Source organism: Neovison vison, chromosome 4 (genome assembly GCF_020171115.1).
Source record: "Neovison vison isolate M4711 chromosome 4, ASM_NN_V1, whole genome shotgun sequence".
Lineage (NCBI taxonomy): Eukaryota > Metazoa > Chordata > Mammalia > Carnivora > Mustelidae > Neogale > Neogale vison.
The window spans coordinates 206,368,869-206,389,984 of record NC_058094.1 but is presented as its reverse complement, the minus strand read 5'-3'; the positions used below and the strand labels follow the sequence as shown (position 1 = coordinate 206,389,984).

Sequence of the window (21,116 nt, the reverse complement as noted above, 5' to 3'; positions counted from 1 at the left end):
AGTTCTGAACTAGGTGATAGGCTGGTTCAAATGTCTACTAGGGTAAATTGTAATTCAATTGGTCGTCTAGCATCAGTGTGGAGTTTCCTGTGTGTGTTACAATCTCATTGGCCACCTGTGTGTGGCCAGGCCCAACCACATGGCCTTTGCTCTATAAAAGTTAGTCTGGAAAGCAGGGAGGGGTCGTCCTCTCTATAACGGATGCCCCCCACCGGTCTGTTTGACGGTCGGTCGGTCTGATTCCTGATGCCTGGCGCGAAATAAAGCTTTGCTTGACCTTTGCGTTGTATCATTCTCGCTCCTTTAATCACGGACCCATTATTGGGGTACCCAATTTGGGGGGGGTCCCAACAAAAGCACTCCCAAACCCAGATTGTGAAATTAAGATATCTGAAACCAAAATTTGTCACATTTTACATAGTCACTCTTTGTTGAATACCTCCTATGTGCCAAAACCCGACTAAGTGCTTTATGTATAAATAATCTCCTATCATCTCTTACAGATGCAGAGAAATTAGGAATTTTCGCATTCACACTGCTCCCATGAGGTGTGCCTGGGGCTGAACTGCTCTGTTTGACTACAGGTCTCGTGATTTTGGCTACAGCTTATATCTCTCCATTACGTTTAATCTTCAGGTTAATACCACTTCTCTGTCAACATTATCTGCTTTTTCAGAGCCCAACCTGAGAGTTAACCCAAGATTTCCCCTTCCCTTACCCCCCGTTTGTACTCTGTCAACAAATTATATTATTCATTTGAAACTGCTCCTAGATCCATTCTTTCCTTTCCACTTCCAAGGTCAAATCCTTCGTCTAAATCTGGGCATCTTTGGTGATATAAACTGCCATCGAGGACTTGCACCTTGAGAGTGACTTCCAGATTTCTGCCATGTGAAGTTAATCCAGAAGTGGATCCACTTCTGCTTTGTCCCTTTTAAAAAGAAATATTTACTCAATCTGCCAATTTTTACAAAACATCTTTATTTTGCTTAATACTAACAGTATCAGTGGATCTAGATGTGGCCCGCCTTCTTACACCTCGAATTCTAGTCAGGGAGCCCGGCTTTAAACTGATAATTATAGAATAGTTACTTAATAGAAATTGTTATAGTTGTTACTGATGATACAATGAAGCATGCTTAAACTAAAATTATTTCCTGTTGACCATTAGCTCAAACCTAAACTTTTCAAATCTAGTCTTTCTACTACAATCTTTCGCTTCAATGAAACCAGTGTTCTTATCAAATGGGTTGGTTAACCCATGAAATCTTTAATTTAGAAAATGTTGCAGATTCTGGGGATATATGGCCTCTCTCTCTCTGGGCATCCGTTATTTTACATTTCCAAGGTTGTGTTTGTTGTTTTGGGGGAGGGGCACTTATGCATCTATGGCTTATCTATGGTTGCATCCCTATCCACAAACCCTTTAGGTGGAGACAATAATCATGGTTCTTTAGTGTTCTTCCTGGCTCTGACTTCTTGCTAGTCCCCCAGTGGCTCTCAAAATATGAGGCAAATAGTCATCAACTAAAATGTTGTGGAATGAGATGAACAAGAAAGTAGTAAGCCTTTTCCAGCCAATTCTGAGTCAATATGTACCAATTCTGAGTTAATATGTACCACTTTTTGCATTAGACAAAAGTGGGAAAGTGTTTGGGCTGAATGGCTCTTGTCTCCTTCACATCCCTTGATGAAACAAACAAGTTATCTTCCCTGAACCTCAGTGTCCTCATCCATAAAATAAGGGCTTGAGAAGGTGACCTCTCTTCCAGCCTCATCTGGACTATTCGAACCTGGGGAATAACTGGTCCAGGATTTCCTCACACTTCTCTAACGTCCTAATTCTAAGATGCTCTTATTGTAAAAGAAAATTGCCAGTTCTGTAAGAAATGGCCAACCATCTGAAGAGTGACTTAATGTTTAAGCAAATGAGCATGAGGATTTTTATACACATATAATGAAGGATGCAGATTAATGCATGAAGCATTTCAGAAGACAAATGTGCTCGGGGCAGCCATCCGTCTCACAAACCTTAATCAAGTGCCCTCACATCAACATAGCATGGTACAAACGTATGATCCAGAATCTGAATTACTTTTCCAAAAAGCCCTATGGGGCATGTACTCACACCATATGTTTCGGTTTTACAGAAGTATCTGAGGCAGGAAAACGAAAAAGGCGACTCAGTACTCAATACTCCACGTTAATTTGTAAATTTCTTGGCTCTCTAGTTGGAAAAACAAACATGAAGGGTGAGCTCTCAGGTGTAACTGACAGTAGACATCGTCGAGTTCATTAGATTTTGCTCGTGTAGCACAGACCTAAGCTCTTCTTTGGCACTTTCTACTCATCATTACTCCTTGTTTATCACTGAGATCATTTCCCCTGCTGGAAGCACGGGAACCACTGGCTGGAAGACTTTGATGTGACCCCAGAGAAGTTAATGTGTAAAGTAATCTCTTGTTAGAGATTGATTTTGATTTCACCTCGCATTAGCGAGTTCCTTATCCCCTTCTACTGCATTTTCCTTGTACTTCTAGTCAATGCAGTATCATAAATCTCTCTGCCACAGTGCCTTAGGAAGAGAGAAGGAGATCATGTCTCCTAAGCAGCCCTCTTGTGACAAATTATAGCGTTGGTAGCAAGAACCAGTTAAGTTTCCTTGTATACCTGTGAATTTTTCTCCCATTTGATTTTTTTCCCCCTAATTTCACTCATCTTGTGGACAGTGAGAGAATGCTGATGCTTTCAAGTGCTTTGGTAACTGAAAAAAAGAAAAGCTATTATTATCTTAAAAAGTAATTCATGGTATTTTAAGACTTAATTCGAGTATGGAAGCCATGTAGGTGATAAGAGTTTTCTTCCTCGTGGTGGAGAACCTTGTAAGACCAACAGAAAAAAATTACATATATTTTGAAACATAAAGGACCTATTTCTAACACAGAAAATATTTTAGGGTCAATTCCAACTGACTATAATGTGTAATAATTATAAACTGTACATTAACTTAAATATTAAGAATTTAATTGAAGAATTAAATTGCATTCAGTCTAGTTGCATGGAGAGAACATGGTGTAGTGGTTACATACTAGTCTTGCTTTGACATTCTCCATCTTCATCCATCTCTACCTTTTCCCAAATGCTGATGTATTTGGGTGCTTGAGACATTTAAATTTATATTCTTGTTATGTAAATCTTCCTGAACTATATAGCACCTTATCCTTTTAGTGTAGACCTAGCCCCAAGCAAAGAAATGTTTCAGACTTTCCTCAGGTTTAATAGAATAGAACCTAATTATTTAATATAAATTATTACATGATTTTGTGTTTAAAGTAAAATTGTTTTTATGAATATTTTATGACTGCAACATGACTGAAGAGTACAGTAGATGTAGTAAGTTTGTTTATAAGGTTTTTTTGGAGGGGTTTCCTATTCCTCATTCTTTAATAATATATTCTATCAGGAAATAATCTTTAACTCTGTAATTTTAAAAAAACATATATTTGTAGTACATGATTTAAAAAACATGAATAATATGTTTTCTGGAGGAAAACAGCCTCAATTTAATGTCAATCAATGGGAAAATACACTTCTATGTAGTGAAACTCACTTTGATATAATTCCTGGAACATATCTTAGATAAAGTAAATGATATATAAGTCACACTGCTCTTCAATTTAAAGCCCTTTAAATTCCTAAAGCATGACTTCATCTTCAAATTGCTTCACGTTCTCTCTTTCAGAATATTACAATAATTTAAGGCTGTTCTATATGATGGGATATTACACCAAAGGGTCCTTTTCCTTGCTACTTCATACTAGCTTCCTACTGTGTGGAGAAGTCATCGAGGCTTGGTTACGGTAGTCCCACGGACTAGGACTACAGCATAGTCCCATGGGACAGCAGAGCAGCATGCTTCCTTCACATTCCTATTAACCAAATATGTATTTTCAGTCATTTAAAATCTGAGCAAATTCCAGCTTTTATTTGAATCCATTCCAATATTGTCAGTTACATTCATATTTGGGTGTTAGTTTCCCATAAGAGGTCTTACCTGATGATTCCACAAGTTCTCTTTCCATTCTTCGGAGGAACAACGCCCAGAGTTTCTTTTCTTAGTGCTCTTTTTGGTGAACAGTAGCTTACAAAGGGACTCTCTTGCACATTTTTCTCGATAGCTTAAATTCCCCTTTTCATATTTATTCCACAATTTCAGTACTTTACCCTTATTTGGGGATAGTTGGTCCATTTCAAATCATCTCTCCCATTATTGAAATGAACTTGCACATACAATAACATCAAAAGAAGAGCTATATAACTATATTTTAAAATATAATTTTATCATCCTGAAATCTCAATGCCCTCAAACAGTAAAGCAAACATGGAATCATTTTTATGTATAAAAGGAAAATTATAAATATTTATAATATTAAAATATTGTTTCTGTATGGAGTGCTGAGAAGCAAAAAATCTATTCCATTTTATAGCTCAACTCGGTATATATTAAGTCATCATTTCCTAAACTTACTTTTTATTTATTTATTTATTTATTTAAGACTTATTTGAGAGAGAGAGAGTCTACAAGGTTGGGAGGAGGGGCAAAGGGAGAGACAGAATATTTAAGCAGACTCCTTGCTGAGCATGGAGACTAATGCAAGGCTAGATCCCAGGTCATGACCTGAGCCAAAATCAAGAGTCAGATGCTCAACTGACTGAGCCACCCGGGCACCCCTAAACTTACTTTAAAAATATTACATTAAGTTTACCAGATTCATTAAATAAAAATTCAGATATTCAGTTCAATTTAATTTCAGATAAATAGTGAATAATTAACTATCTTATATAAATATGTCCTATACAATATTTGTGACAGCCTAAAATATTTGTTGTTTATCTAAAATTAAAATTCAGTTAGCTGTCCTATAATTTGTCAGACAATTCTTTACTAGGTTGTTGAGACTAGATTTATGAAACAAATGTAAATAAACATAAAGTGAAAATCTTAAAATTAATTGCTGTAAGGATTTAGTAAAGTTTTATGTATATATTTAGGACACAAAAACATTAACAGTGTAAATATAAGTTTAAATGACAAGAAAAGGCATATCAAAATAAACCAATGTGTATTTAAACTTAGGCACTCTTAATTGGATAGATGACATTAAGTTCCATGGTTCATAGTTGTAGTGAGTAGAACAGAAGCCTCCCACGAACTTTCTAAGTCACTGGAACCTGTGAGTGTGTTATGTTACATGGCAAAGGGGAATTAGGGTAGCAAATGGAATTAAGGTTGTTAGTCAACTGACTTTAAAATAGGTAGATTGGGTGCCTGGGTGGCTCAGTGGGTTAAAGCCTCTGCCTTCGGCTCAGGTCATGATCCCAGGGTCCTGGGATTGAGCCCTGGTCGGGATCTCTGCTCCACAGGGAGCCTGCTTCCTCCTCTCTCTCTGCCTGCTCTCTGCCTTCTTGTGATCTGTCTGTCAAATAAATAAAATCTTTAAAAAATAAAAAAAGAAAATAAAATAGGTAGATTATTCTAGATTTTCTAAGTGGTCCAAGTAACCATAAAGGACCTCAAATGTGGGGGAGTGAGACAGAGTAAAGTGAGTAACGTGATAGGACAAAAATTTGGCTATTGCTGGCTTTCAAGATGGAAGGGATCCCTGAGCCAAGGAATGCAGGCAGCCTCTAGAAGCTGGAAAAGGTATAAAAAGGCCTCCAGAAAGACAGCAATCTCTTGATTTTAGTTCGTGAGACCCCTTTATATCTATCTTTGCAAGATAAACTTATGTTGTTCTAAACTACTGGGTTTGTGGTCATTTGTCACAACAGCAATAAGAAACTAATACAGTAGGTAAATATTATGTACATTAGGTGACTCTTTGGGTGATTTCTGCTATTTTCAGACATGGTATACCATTCCTTAAGATCAGTTTTCTTATAATAATAATGATAATATAATATATTAATAAAATATATTTTAAATTATATTAATATATAATATAATTATAATGATTATATAAATATGTTTAATATTAAAATATTTTTAAAGTGCAGGAATGCACACTTTGAAAAAATATATTAAGCTGATAGGTGATTCATTAAACAATAGGAATGTACACTTTGAAACATAGTATATTATTTATTACTAAACATTTTAATTTACATTTAATCACATGTGCATATGAATGAAGCTGCTTCATCTTTGCATTCTTTCTACCTTTTTCATATTTAAATATTTTATTATGTAATACATACAAGATTAGCTTATATTCTTTACTGGCACACTTTCTTGAGTAGTAAATAAATACTAAATTAAAAAATGTGTTTACTCAACAAATTTATATAACAAAAAAAAGAAAATGCAATGAAATATGAATTGCCTTCCATATTTTCTAAGTTCATTAGTGTGATAATCCCACTTTTTAAAAACAAAGTATATATTTTAATTATAAATATAAAACACCCATCTTATAGTAAAACTGGAAAACAAACAAAAAAAAAGGACAACAAAGGCACTTACAATCTTACCCATATAAACAATTGCTATTGTTTGGGAAAATGTTTTCTCCCAAAGTGGGTTTTAGCCACTTTTGGAAAAAGATTGTATATCATCTATGGAAGCCAGAGATATACCAGATTTGTTTAAAAATATTCCTGATAGTAGACATTACTTCCTCTGAATTATAAACTCTTTATGCTACTATAAATACACTTGAAATAAATTCCTTATCCAAATATGATTTTCCACAATTTTCATTGTTACTTCATGATAAGTTCCTTAAATCATTATAGAATCAAAATAGGACATTTTTATGGATCATAATATTTTTTCTCAAGCTGATTTCTAAATTAGTGATACTAATTCAAATTGGCATCAACACTAAATAATGTTTCAGATTTTTATACATCCTTTTAAGTCTTTGTCTACATAGAACTTACTCTGGGAATCCAGATCTGGTTTTGAAACCTAAAGTTTCCAAGTCTGAATTGTTTAAACTATACTGTACTCTCCTTTGAGTGTTCTCTACACCTTTATTGAACTGGGCTCCTATAAAACCACACAGAAACTGAAGTATACCTTACCCCACGTGGAGTGAAATGCTATTGCTTGTTGGTATTCTAACTGTAAGTCAAGAGAGAAACAAAATCAGAGAGATAACAACTCCAGAATCTGCAAAACTGGCTGTTGAAATTACTAGATACTGAGCTCCTTGAGGGCTAGGATCCTCTTCTCTTCATCTCTGTGTTTCCTGTACCCAGCACTGTGTTTGACACATGGTAGGTATGCAGGTAATTTTGTGGACAGAGTGAACCAATGCATGAGTGTACGAACTAACGAGGCCAACTCTATTTTCTCTACATTGTTTCTTTTTAGAACCTGACATGGCAATTGTGTTTTTGAAACCCCCTAAGAGAATGTGGAAAAAAGCTATATGTGGGCACTTTTCATTTACAAGAGAGTTGTACATTTCATAATCCACACTTCTGACTGATGGATTTGGGATAAGTATTTAGTCCATTTAGGTCGATTGAGAATTAATTGTAGACTAACAGGTCTCTAAGCCTCCTTCTTCTCACTACCCGCTTTCTCAGTGTTTCTATGCTTTATTTTATCACCTCAAAAATAGGTTTCACCTGAGTTCAGATCCATTTGTCTAAGGGTGAGGCAAGGGGAGGGGAAGAGAGCTGCTGATGAAGGAGAATGCAGGCTGTGACGTGAGAGTATCGCTCGAGGAACTTGAAGTGAACATTATGCTGACCACTGTGGCGCAGACTCGAAAGGGGTCCTGGGAGTCAGCTGTTCTTAGTTGTATGGTTCCATTCTGTTGGTGCCTCCACTGAATGTCCTGAACAAGTCCTGGTTCAAGAAATATTAAAACTGAAATGAATCAGATAGAGCCAGTGATGGGAAGTTAAAGGTTTTTTTTTTCCAATTTATTTATTTTCAGAAAAACAGTATTCATTATTTTTTCACCACACCCAGTGCTCCATGCAAGCCGTGCCCTCTATAATACCCACCACCTGGTACCCCAACCTCCCACCCCCCCGCCACTTCAAACCCCTCAGATTGTTTTTCAGAGTCCATAGTCTCTCATGGTTCACCACCCCTTCCAATTTACCCAAAAGCACATACCCTCCCCAATGTCTATAACCCTACCCCCCTTCTCCCAACCCCCTCTCCCCAGCAACCCACAGTTTGTTTCATGAGATTAAGAGTCACTTATGGTTTGTCTCCCTCCCTATCCCATCTTGTTTCATGGATGCTTCTCCTACCCACTTAAGCCCCCATGTTGCATCACTACTTCCTCATATCAGGGAGATCATATGATAGTTGTCTTTCTCCGCTTGACTTATTTCGCTAAGCATGATACGCTCTAGTTCCATCCATGTTGTCGCAAATGGCAAGATTTCGTTTCTTTTGATGGCTGCATAGTATTCCATTGTGTATATATACCACATCTTCTTGATCCATTCATCTGTTGATGGACATCTAGGTTCTTTCCATAGTTTGGCTATTGTGGACATTGCTGCTATAAACATTCGGGTGCACGTGCCCCTTTGGATCACTACGTTTGTATCTTTAGGGTAAATACCCAGTAGTGCAATTGCTGGGTCATAGGGCAGTTCTATTTTCAACATTTTGAGGAACCTCCATGCTGTTTTCCAGAGTGGTTGCACCAGCTTGCATTCCCACCAACAGTGTAGGAGGGTTCCCCTTTCTCCGCATCCTCGCCAGCATCTGTCATTTCCTGACTTGTTGATTTTAGCCATTCTGACTGGTGTGAGGTGATATCTCGTTGTGGTTTTGATTTGTATTTCCCTGATGCCAAGTGATATGGAGCACTTTTTCATGTGTCTGTTGGCCATCTGGATGTCTTCTTTGCAGAAACGTCTGTTCATGTCCTCTGCCCATTTCTTGATTGGATTATTTGTCCTTTGGGTGTTGAGTTTGTTAAGTTCTTTATAGATTTTGGACACTAGTCCTTTATCTGATATGTCGTTTGCAAATATCTTCTCCCATTCTGTCAGTTGTCTTTTGATTTTGTTAACTGTTCCTTTGCTGTGCAAAAGCTTTTGATCTTGATGAAATCCCAACAGTTCATTTTTGCCTTTGCTTCCCTTGCCTTTGGCGATGTTCCTAGGAAGATGTTGCTGCGGCTGAGGTCGAAGAGGCTGCTGCCTGTGTTCTCCTCAAGGATTTTGATGGATTCCTTTCTCACATTGAGGTCCTTAATCCATTTTGAGTCTATTTTTGTGTGTGGTGTAAGGAAATGGTCCAATTTCATTTTTCTGCACGTGGCTGTCCAATTTTCCCAACACCATTTGTTGAAGAGGCTGTCTTTTTTCCATTGGACATTCTTTCCTGCTTTGTCAAAGATTAGTTGACCATAGAGTTGAGGGTCTATTTCTGGGCTCTCTATTCTGTTCCATTGATCTATGTGTCTGTTTTTGTGCCAGTACCATGCTATCGTGATGATGACAGCTTTGTAATAGAGCTTGAAGTCCGGAATTGTGATGCCACCAACTTTGGCTTTCTTTTTCAATATCCCTTTGGCTATTCTAGGTCTTTTCTGGTTCCATATAAGTTTTAAAAATTATTTGTTCCATTTCTTTGAAAAAGATGGATGGTACTTTGATAGGAATTGCATTAAATGTGTAGATTGCTTTAGATAGCATAGACATTTTCACAATATTTATTCTTCCAATCCAGGAGCATAGAACATTTTTCCATTTCTTTGTGTCTTCCTCAATTTCTTTCATGAGTACTTTATAGTTTTCTGAGTATAGATTCTGTGCCTCTTTGGTTAGGTTTATTCCTAGGTATCTTATGGTTTGGGGTGCAATTGTAAATGGGATTGACTCCTTAATTTCTCTTTCTTCTATCTTGTTGTTGGTGTAGAGAAATGCAACTGATTTTTGTGCATTGATCTTATATCCTGACACTTTACTGAATTCCTGTACAAGTTCTAGCAGTTTTGGAGTGGAGTCTTTTGGGTTTTCCACATAGAGTATCATATCATCTGCGAAGAGTGATAATTTGACTTCTTCTTTGCTGATTTGGATGCCTTTAATTTCCTTTTGTTGTCTGATTGCTGAGCACAGATGCGAAAATTCTCACCAAAATACTAGCCAATAGGATTCAACAGTACATTAAAAGGATTATTCACCACGACCAAGTGGGATTTATCCCAGGGCTGCAAGGTTGGTTCAACATCCGCAAATCAGTCAATGTGATACAACACATCAATAAAAGAAAGAACAAGAACCATATGATACTCTCAATAGATGCTGAAAAAGCATTTGACAAAGTACAGCATCCCTTCCTGATCAAAACTCTTCAAAGTGTAGGGATAGAGGGCACATACCTCAATATCATCAAAGCCATCTATGAAAAACCCACTGCAAATATCATTCTCAATGGAGAAAAACTGAAAGCTTTTCCACTAAGGTCAGGAACACAGCAGGGATGTCCATTATCACCACTGCTATTCAACATAGTACTGGAAGTTAAAGTTTTGAGTTTGGGTATTCTGAGTTTCACTGGTCTTTGACAAAACACCCATGCAGTGTTTCTTGTTTCTACCACTCACACAGACTGGTGCCAGGGTTCCTCATGTAGAAAATGACCCAAAGCTTCAGGATGGGGACAGCACCAATTCATTCTGAACAAGATTTTCCCCAGCTCAAAACAAATTCTATCTCCACCATTTACTAGCCATGAGACTTTTAGTAAGCAACATAAATCAATTAAGCATCATTTGAAACAACTTGTGTGTTGGAGGCAGTAATTACCTATTTCAAAGGGACATTGGAACGTTGAATTAGATATTTTTCAAGTGCCTGGGAAATATTAAGCACTCAATGAATGGTAATAATACTTACTTTTATTATTACTTGGTTATATTGTGGTTTCTACACTGCATTTAACTTCATAATGTGCTCAGTATGTAATTGATTTCACAACATAATGTGGGATTTTAGTCATCTCCACCCTCCATGTTCAGTTTAAATTATTTATGATCACATCAGGCATTCTCTGGACAAAAACACAGTTTTTGAATCTCACAAAAATGAAACACTCTGTCTCCTCAAGGGTCTTTCTGGCTTATGTAACATCCCAGAAATCAAAATCCTATCATATCCTATTACCTACGCAGCTAACCTTTCTCTAACCAGTCATATATATTTTCCAATATTTTAACCATAAATTGTAAGAAAAGACCATTAAAAATAATTTCTGTCCTCAAATATTTACTTTCCTGCCCCTGTTTTCAGAATTCCAATATGCTTCCCAAATTTATTCTCAAATCATCATTTGTCTTCCCATCTCACCCTCCCCAGGGTTATTAGGAGTCAGTAGCAATTCATTAATTTGTTGAGTCCCCACTTGTAGGTCTGAGTTATGGAGCGACAATCATAGAGAGAGCACCTGGGTCAGGTCTACGTAGAGCCACTTTCATTGGTGTCCTTCATTCCTATGATGTCACTGCTTGCAAACACAATTATCATCTGATTTTATTTACTACTGGTCCTGATTTATCCAAGGAAACAGAATTCCATACAGTCCATGGCATTTTAGGGTCACATGATTTCTTTAAATTTTCCCTTATATATGTCATCCATTCTTCAAAACATGTGCTAGATCGTTTATTTGAGAAGCAACCCATTTGCTTTAACCAATTTAATCTTGCAACTCTTAGTTGATGGCAGCAAAACAAATCTCATTCATTTATAATCCCCAAAAGATGTATAATATACAAAGATAGAATGAAATGTGACATTCAGGCCAAGAGCTAAAGTTAGAAAGGTTTATTTCTTCAATTGTAACTAATAACTACTCTGAAATAATGGTTTCTAACCATGCTTACATGTTGCTGTCCTATACCTATACTACCAGAACAGACACTTTCCAACAAAGAGTGAAACGGTAGAAATGAGTGAAATTTCCTACTGAAGGGTGAGGAGGGGTAAAGGGAGAAACCAGAGGCCAGAAAGGATGTCTGGACTGATAGAACTAGGGTTATTGTGGAACAAATTGTAAACTTGGAGAGCCTGGGGGTGGATCACAGGAAAGCAGAGTCAAAGCAAAGAAAGTGGGAGGTTACGCGTGGTAATATTCCTTGCAAAGATGGGACATGGTGCCATGGGGGGAGGAACTGTTAACAGGAGCAGATGCTTCCTTCAAGCCCTGGCCACCATTCGGAACCTGGTCAAAGGAAAGTTGGTACTTTAATACTGCAGGAAAGGAGGGAAAATACAAATAAAGGAGATTTCACGAAAGAGAAGAATCCAGAATTGTAGGCAGAGAAAGTCCCGATCAAGAAGCAGCTATTGACTCCCTGCCATTTGCATTTTGACAATACAGAGAGGTTCCCCAAAGGAAATAATAATTTATTAAAGATTATAGTTACCCTAACAACAATCTCTAATTGCAGAGGAAAACATGATATATTTATAGCCAATATTTATTATTTACTGAATTCCAGTCAATGATCTAACAAAATGTTGTACATGTATTAACCCAATGCATTCTCGCACTGCTGCCGTAAGATACGTGCTATTATTCCATTTTATAGATGAGATGGGTGGAAACATTGACACAGAGAGGTAGTGGGGGCTTGCCTGAAATTACAAAGCTAGGTAATTGGCAGAGCTGGGGGTCTGAAGCCATGGTGGCTGGCTTCAGAGTCAGCTTCTTAATCACAAGGCATGCTGCCACAAGGAAAATTATGTGGGGAAAGTAGAGGAAGGAGAAGCACTTATTTGATGGTGAGTGATTTGGAAGACTTCATTGAGAACCTCTTCAGGTTGGATTAGCTCCCTCCTCTTGCGCTTCTGTGATATCTTTTGTATGTCCTGCCCTTGGAGTATCCTGCATTATATCTCACATATTGGTTTGTATCTATCTTCACCAGTCGATTGTTATTTCCTTGAAGAGAGGAATTGCCTTTCATTTATTCATCCTTATTAGCAGAGGCCACACAGAAAGACATTCAGAAGCTGGTTCTTCCAATAAATAAATGAGTGAGACTTTAAAAGATGCATATGATTTTCAGAGCTGGTAAAGGGCTTCTTGGGAAAGAAGCGTCCCTTCTGAGAGCTTCCAGTCAGAATAGGCAAAAGATCTAAAATCTGCATTGCCATGGCAAGGGTTTTACAAGGCACACATCTGAAAGAAGCTTCATCAAGTGGGGCACAGAAAAAAACAGACTGAGACTGAAGCTCTGTGTCCTTAATTTTTCCTGGTTTGACTCTACTTACCTTCAACTACAGATCAATATAATTTGCAGAGCTTGAGAAAGTGCCCCTTTCTTGCCCCATTTATTTTGGGGAACACTGGTCTTGTCCAAGGCTCAGAAGGGTTCCCAGGCCATTACTCTACTGGACTGCTTTTACTGAACCAGCTTTAGATTGGGGGTGTGTGGAAAAAACCTGTCAACCTACACATTCTAGAGAGAGTTTCATGCGAGGATCTGCAGTCTGAAAGTCTACTCAAGAAGATACTGAAGGTGCTGAGTTGGGGCCACTCTAGTCAATGTTTATGTTAATAAGCAGTTAGGTTAACTAGTAAGCCTACACAGGACACTAGAAGAAATTTAGGTGGTGAGGGAAGGAAAGCAGAATGGCTGTTTTTTATATGTCTGTGAGTCCGGTCATACAACAAATCCATTTCCTCTTAGTAAAGGTTTGCTTACATCCGTCAATCTGAAAACCTAACTAGGGACTAGAGTTGCTTCTCCAATTCGTTATTCCACTTTGGAAATTTGAAATTGAAAAATTACCCCAGCTACACAGTTGAAGACCTTTATTTTTCCCTTCCTCACATGAAGACCTCCATAATTTGGCTTTACTACCAGTTATTACTTGCCAGCTTGTGAATCTGATATTTTTGTACTATAGTTAGTAACAAAAGCTTAGTTTTGGATACTGGTGAGCAAGACGCTCTTTCCAGCACACCTTTGTAAAATTTCAGGCACAAATTCATATCTCCTTTGTAAACACTGGTAAATATTTTATTGGGAAAAATTAGGCAGGAATAATCAATTGATGCCACAGTTAATTTATTTTTATTACATACATATATAATTTTAGCAGAATAATTGGAAAATAACTGAAAAAGTGATTGATGAAAAACATCATGCTTTATGTGTCTACTGAGACATAAAAAATTGAAAGTTATTAGCTGCCAAATCATCAGTACACTGATGCTGTTGTACACCCATATCATCATTATAAATGTAGAAAGTAGGAAAAAAATAAATCAGTAGGAAAAAAGTTCATGTTCCCAAGGAAGGAAAAACTTTGACTTATACTACCAAAAGAAAAGCTGGGTTAAGATGAAAACAGATAACTTACAGTGAATGTTAAAAATGTTTTCATTTTACTTTTAATAAGATGTGTTTTGTTAAAATATAATATGCATGGGGTGCCTGGGTAGCTCAGTGGGTTAAAGCCACTGCCTTCGCCTCAGGTCATGATCCCAGGGTCCTGGGATCGAGCCCTGCATCGGCTCTCTGCTCAGCAGTGAGCCTACTTCTCCCTCTCTCTCTGCCTGCCTCTCTGCCTACTTGTGATCTCTCTCTCTGTCAAATAAATAAAGAAAAAAAATTTAAATATAATATTCAGAGATTGATCAGTAATTAATTATGAAACATTTGATAACCATAAGCATATATGTGATTCCTCAAAAATGGAATTTTCATAAATCACATCTGTATTTCCAGAATGGTCCTTCTGTAAAAAGTCTTTGGGCCTTTGGACCTTTTCTTTTTGGAAATGCCTTCCTCAGATATTGTTGAATGAAACCCCATGAGCAAAATGAAATGGGAAATAAAAAGGGAAATTTTCGTGAGGAGAGACTACATGATGTTGTAGTAACAGAACAACTCCCACACTGTAGGGGCTCATCAGAGCTGGGATTTATTTCTCAGTCATGCCAAGCCTTCTGGGACCTTTGAGAGCTACTCTCCTCCTGGTGGTCACTCAGCAATGAAAAATGTCTCCACCGGGTGGATCCCCTGTCTCAGTGGGTAACCTCTGCAGTCATTGTGGCAGAAGTAGAAGGAGCTAGAGGAAGGGTCAATCACTAGTTCTCAAAGGCTTCAGCCCAGGAGTGATCCATGGACATGGAGTGATCCGCTCCCATCAGCGGTCTGACCTTCTCATACTGTCCCCTCTCTGAAGGGAGCCTGGGAAGGGCGAGAGACCACAATGCTATTTGGTGAGTAATAACGGTCTTCCATGGTGGTTAATTTTACAATTCCTTAATGTATAGTATTTGTTTGTTTTTTACCTTAATATATAGTTCCTATCAGAAGTACATATCCAGCTAAAGGATTTTAAACTCTACTTTGTAAATATGCCACGCTTGAAACACTTACTAATAAAGTACCACCATATTTGGTTGCTAAAAATAAGTCTTCTGAGGTAATAAAAATCATGATTTGGTCACTATTTTTTTTGCCGGTTATTCCTGGCTTTCTAATACTATGCCTGTATCAATATTTGATTTTCCCAAAACATAAGTAATTTGGTCAACATCTTTTGCTTTCTCAGACTTTTATTAAGAAACCTTAGGCATGTTAGTTGTATGAACAGCCTCATTTCCAGGCTATGGGTCAGAGGTACACTCATGTCCCGCTTACATTCCTATGTCTTGGCCCCTCCTCCACCTTGTCCCTCTCTTTGCTGTTTTCTTGCTTTCTTTTTCATGGGAGCTTCATTCTCAGCTGCAAATATGCTTTCTCTCTATGAAGGAGAAGATGAAGGCCGATAATCCCAGATCATATCTTCTCAGCTTAGCCACTCCTGCAGAAGGAGAAATTCTTTCTCCAACAATAGTAAACCAGTTCCTGGAAATCACCCTCACTGGTCCTGCTGGAATCTCGTTCCCTAACTTTTAACCAGTCTCACTTGCCAGAAGAATGCAGTCCCAATGAAAGCTTTGGAACCCCTGGTTATCCCTGGGGTGGATGGCCCGGAAGGGCCTTTGCTTGTTGTGCTACTGGAACCACCTGGAATGTGGATGAGGGAACTGTTCCCAGAGAAACAGATAGGATTCTTCAATCTATGTCTTCTGCATCACGTTTCATAATCACATCTGTTCTTCTAACTCTGCATTTATATTAGACACTCCAAATGACCTGTTATAAAGTATACAATCAATAGCATTTTTATGTCTTTAATTTTGAAAACATATTAAATAAGCTTTAAATTGGAGGTAAGAACATTCTCAAATTATTTACGAAGAATAACTCATAAGGAATAAAAACTCAGAGCTCTAATTTGGACTATTACATACCTGTATATGTATTATAATTATACTTAATATATGTCTCATATATTATTTTAGAATACTAAGAATCTGCAAAGGGTTTTACTAAAATGGTCTCAGTACTTGAACCAATATTTTCTTCTTCTGTCAACATTTTACCCAAACTTTCTTTCTTAAAATCAAGGACTAATACTCATTTTTTCCCCTTTAAAATTAGAGTTTTCTGGTGTAGGCTATAGTAGTTTTGTGTATTAGGATAGAAAATATCTGTAACGGGTTCTATCTCTGACAATCTAAGTGGATAATTTTGGAAGCTTCTTTCTCCCCTCTCCTGCAGGAAGGCTTCCCTGTGACGGCCCAGCCCTTGCATACCTGACAAACAGGCTTCCGTACTGTGTCGTCACTTAGCTTGTCACCACAGAGAGAGATGGGGCCTTCAGCACTCTGGCATCAAAGGGCAGTTAGCTCTGTCCCTTTTTCCTTCCATTCCCCACTGATCACCAAATTATAAATCTGGTTTTTGCCCCTCCTTCATTCTTGGCATGAACATCCCCAGCCCCAAATACTGAAAGACAAGATCACTTACTCTTAGAATGCCAGATTCTTCACCGTTAAGAACAAAGAGTTTATTACTCATCCCAGCAGGTGGTATGGTAATATCCAATCCAGCCTTGCTACCGGACTTGCTCTCAGAAGTAAACCAGCTCTAGTCATCAAATCCTGAAAACCCTCTAGGGGCCACTGTTATCATCCACAATTTGATCCAGTCCTGTCCCAGACACCCTGCCACTGCACCCAGGTCCTCCTGGCTGATCCAAGTCCAGAGGGCTGACGGTTATTCCCCAGACTGATGCTCAGCCCTTCCTGGACCGCACTGACATTGCACGCTCCCTTCTTCTTTGATGGTCACACTCTGATGCCCACTCCCAGCCTGACTTACCTGCTTTCTCGCTTGGTATTTGGATCTCCTGATCCAAATGGATCTCTCCTCTAGAACTTTTCCAACCTGATCTAATCTGGTCCAGAGTCATCAAGACCCCAAGATAACAAGTGCTTGCTTTTTAATTTAACCTGCCTTTTACTCACTGTTTTCTAACAGAAACTATCTCTTTCTCTGTGGCTGACCTATCAGCCTTCCCGTCTTCCTTTTATTGGCTCTTTCCCTTTGCTTGTTGGTTTGTCCCATGGACTGTATGGGTAGTCTGCTATGTGATGAATACTGTCATTTCCCTTAAAAACTATTTCCTTGAAAAGTCTATGGCTCTGGAAGGTTGATTTCTGGATAGCCAACTTTTCAGTCCCCCTCCATATAGTGATGCCCTTGACTGTTCTATGAGTTTTAAAACATCATTTTCCAGCTCTGTACTCCTTTTTTTAAAAAAAATCTATAAAATGGAAATACTAAGCATTTGCTTTCTTAACAATCTTGCAGTTAAAATAAATAATTCATGGAGAACTTTTGGAAATACTTTCATAAAGGATGTGATGTGAGTACAAACCCTTACCATTATTCAGATTAGTATATTATTACCAGTTGGATGTAAACAGAATAGAAGTCATCCAGAAAGGAATTATAAGAATAAGATATAGTACTAAAAATGATTTATTTTTTAAAGGTTAAAAAAATTCAATATGGTTTGATAAACAAAAACTAAGGAGGCATAACAGATGACAAATAACTTAATGGTCTACAAAATAAGCAAACATTCACACAATGGTACTTTGATATAATGCAATTAAATTAAGTCTCATCCCCTTTGGGTTGATATAGTATCTCATAATTTATATTATAATGCATGAAAAGCTATAGAAGGAAGACCTTCTGAGATGAATAGCAAAAACTGAGCTTCTGGTATGTAACAATTGCTAATGCTTATTTGCACTTGTTAATATGTGCCAAACACTGTTCTGAGTGTTTTTCATGTATTAATGTATTGCATCCTCAGAAAGTAGTCCCATTCCCCTAGGAAATAGTTAACATTATACCATTTTATACTGAGGAATCTGAGTACAACCCGTCCAGGGTCACGCAAGGTTAGGCGGCAACATATGGAGTCAAACTCAAGTTGTCTGTCTTCGGCATCCACACTTTGAATCATCCAGCCAGACTGTTTCAGTATTAACACACAATTTTAATGGTTCTTCTCTAAGCTTGATGAATATTCCCTCTCTGTGTCTTTTATTGGTTCTCATCTCTTTTCCTTAGTCTTAAATTGTGGCGTTCTTCCTCCTAGTTCTCTACGTTTCTGACTCAGTGTTCTTCCCTTGGGAAGATAAAAGGAGAACTCCTTTATCCTCCTACCTGATGCTGTTTCCTAAACATATCATTTTGATTTCTGACCTTCCATCTAAGCACCTGAACTGCACATCCTGTTGCCACTGAACATATCAGCTAGTGTGTTTAGAAAGTATTTCAGAGAGAACAAATAAAAAATAGGAATCATTTCCTTCCTTCAATTTCTAATCTCTGCTATTAGCCCTCCCCAGGGACACTTAACTCCTCCATTTCCTTGATTCTATCACCAAAATCTCTGAGTTCCAAACTTCTCCAGAAACCTCTTAAATCTGGCCTTATTTCTTCACTATTGCTACTCCCAGTAGGTTTAAGGCTTATCTCTCACCTAAACTAACAAAAATTTATCAATCTCCTAACTGCTAAGTCCTTTGCCCCCTAAAGTCTGTCATCTACTCTGCCTCCACTGTTACCATCCTAAAAAATAAAATAAGGAAGGAAAAAAAAAAAAAAAAGAAAACCTTCTGGGTTAAAAATCTTCATGGATCTCCTGAGGTCCAAACCTCCTAGTGTTCTCTCTTCTAAGCCTACATCCCTCCTGATGCACTAGCCATTCTAAATTTTTTATTACTCTTGAACATGCTTTTTCTAAAAGACACATTGCGTATTCTTCTCACCAGGAAAGCACCCAACTTAGGGCCCCATAGGTCCTTCTTTCTTTCCTTCTTCTTATTCCTGTCCAACTGAATCTGTACCAGTCTTTAGGTGAATATGTTCACCACGTGACTGAAGTATACTCACATACAAAAACTAGATTGGATTCATCTGGATAACCTTATATTTAACCAGATGCTTGGCACAAAGGAGATGTTTTAAGTTTTTTTTCCCGAGTAAAAGAATGGATGATATTTCATGATTTCCATTGATAACACAATATAGTGTACCTAAACTCTATGGCCATAAGATATCAACAAAGTTGTTCAACTTGTAGTGGGGGAGGGAAGAGCAATCATATCAGTAATAATTTTTTGTATTATTTTTTTGAGAGAGAGAGAAAAAACAAGAGAGCAACAGTGGTGGGGAGGAGGAAAGGGAGGAGCAGACTCCCTGCTGAGCAGGGAGCTTGACGCAGGTCTGGGTCCCAGGACCCAGAGATCATGACCTAAGCCAAAGGCAGATGCTTAATGGACTAAGCCACCCAGGTGCCCCATCTGTTATAATGTTTATTTAAAATGGTTAAACTGGGATGCTTGGGTGGCTCAGCGGGTTAAGCCCCTGCCTTCAACTCAGGTCATGATCTCAGGGTCCTGGATCGAGCCCCACATTGGGCTCTCTGCTCAGGGAGCCTGCTTCCCCCTCTCTCTCTGCCTGCTTCTCTGCCTACTTGTGATCTCTCTTTGTCAAATAAATAAATAAAATCTAAAAAAAAGGGGGGGGCTTGGGTGGCTCAGTGGGGGGATAAAATGGTTAAACTGCTAGCCTTGTATTAATACCAGTAAATATTGTATGCTCTATCTTGAGCCTTAACACGAGTGTGTTCTCCTTTGTTCTTGCCTTACAAAGAACGATCTGCTATTGAGAGTTCTTATGAGATTAAAGGCTCGGGTGCTAGAAATGAGCTGCATCAGAATCTGGAGATTATATATATATATAGATAGATAGATTTATAGACATAATTAATCCAGCTATAAATCTAAGATTAATGTTTTCTATGCATATTTCATATATATCTTCCTTATGTGTCAATACAAAAATAATAAAAATGAAGTTAAAGATCTAAATGAGTTCCCAGTTGTAAACAAGCCAATGATCAAAAATGGCAGCCCTAGTTCTGCGGTCTGTTCCACTTAAGCTAACAATAAAAACACGAACAACAAAGCTGTTAAATATTAGATAGATCAAAGCTGTTAATTTGGGACATTTTTAATCTAATTATGTTAGAGGGAGCTTTTTGATATACCCATACTATGCTCAGTCAGGTCCACAGAAAGAAAACAGAAACAATTCTAGATATTACAACAGAGAAAACATTTAAAAGAGAGTTGGTTAGGGGTACCTGGGTGGTCAGTCAGTGAGCAGCCCAGTCTTGGCTCCGGCTCAGGTCATGACTTCAGGTTTGTGAGATGGAGACCAGCGCAGGGTGTGGAATCACTCATCCCCCCAGACCCTCGCCAACCTACGTGCTTCCTCTCTCTCATAAATAAATAAAATAAATCTTAAAAAAAAAAAAAAGAGAGAGAGACAGAGAGAGAGAGTTGGTTACAAAGTTTTGGGGCAATAAAAAGTGAGAGGGAGCACTGAAGTAATACAGTAGCACATTCAAGAAGCAGCTACTACTCCCTAGGGTTGGAGAAATAAAGGGGAAAAATCAGGGTTATCAGAACCTAGAAGCTGGGGGAGAGGCCCTGTGGATTTATGCTTCACACTTTGGGTGTGGGGCACAGGAAGGGTCTGCTGTGTGGCAAAGCCAGCACCTCAGATCTCATAGGAGTTTGGTCCTTCAGAATTGGACCTCAGACCTCTGAGAAGGGAGCCCTGCCCAGCTGCTGCTGGTACCTCAGGAGCTTAGAGAAGAATGTCCTGGACCTAGAACTCATTCCTTTG

The 21,116-nt window shown here is 38.1% G+C and overlaps 1 protein-coding gene across 3 annotated transcripts in view; it reads left to right on the top strand.

The window, feature by feature from the left end:
* GRM8 (glutamate metabotropic receptor 8) overlaps positions 1-21,116 on the top strand; it is a 737,958-nt gene that overhangs the window by 669,951 nt on the left and 46,891 nt on the right. The window contains exon 10 of one of the 3 annotated variants that reach the window (XM_044246508.1): positions 504-573. The exons of the other annotated variants lie outside the window; for them this stretch is intronic. Coding sequence (XP_044102443.1) covers positions 504-518 — 15 coding nt within the window. The 3' untranslated portion in view covers positions 519-573. Of the gene's footprint in view, positions 1-503; positions 574-21,116 lie in introns of those variants that run through there. 3 annotated transcript variants of the gene reach the window in all.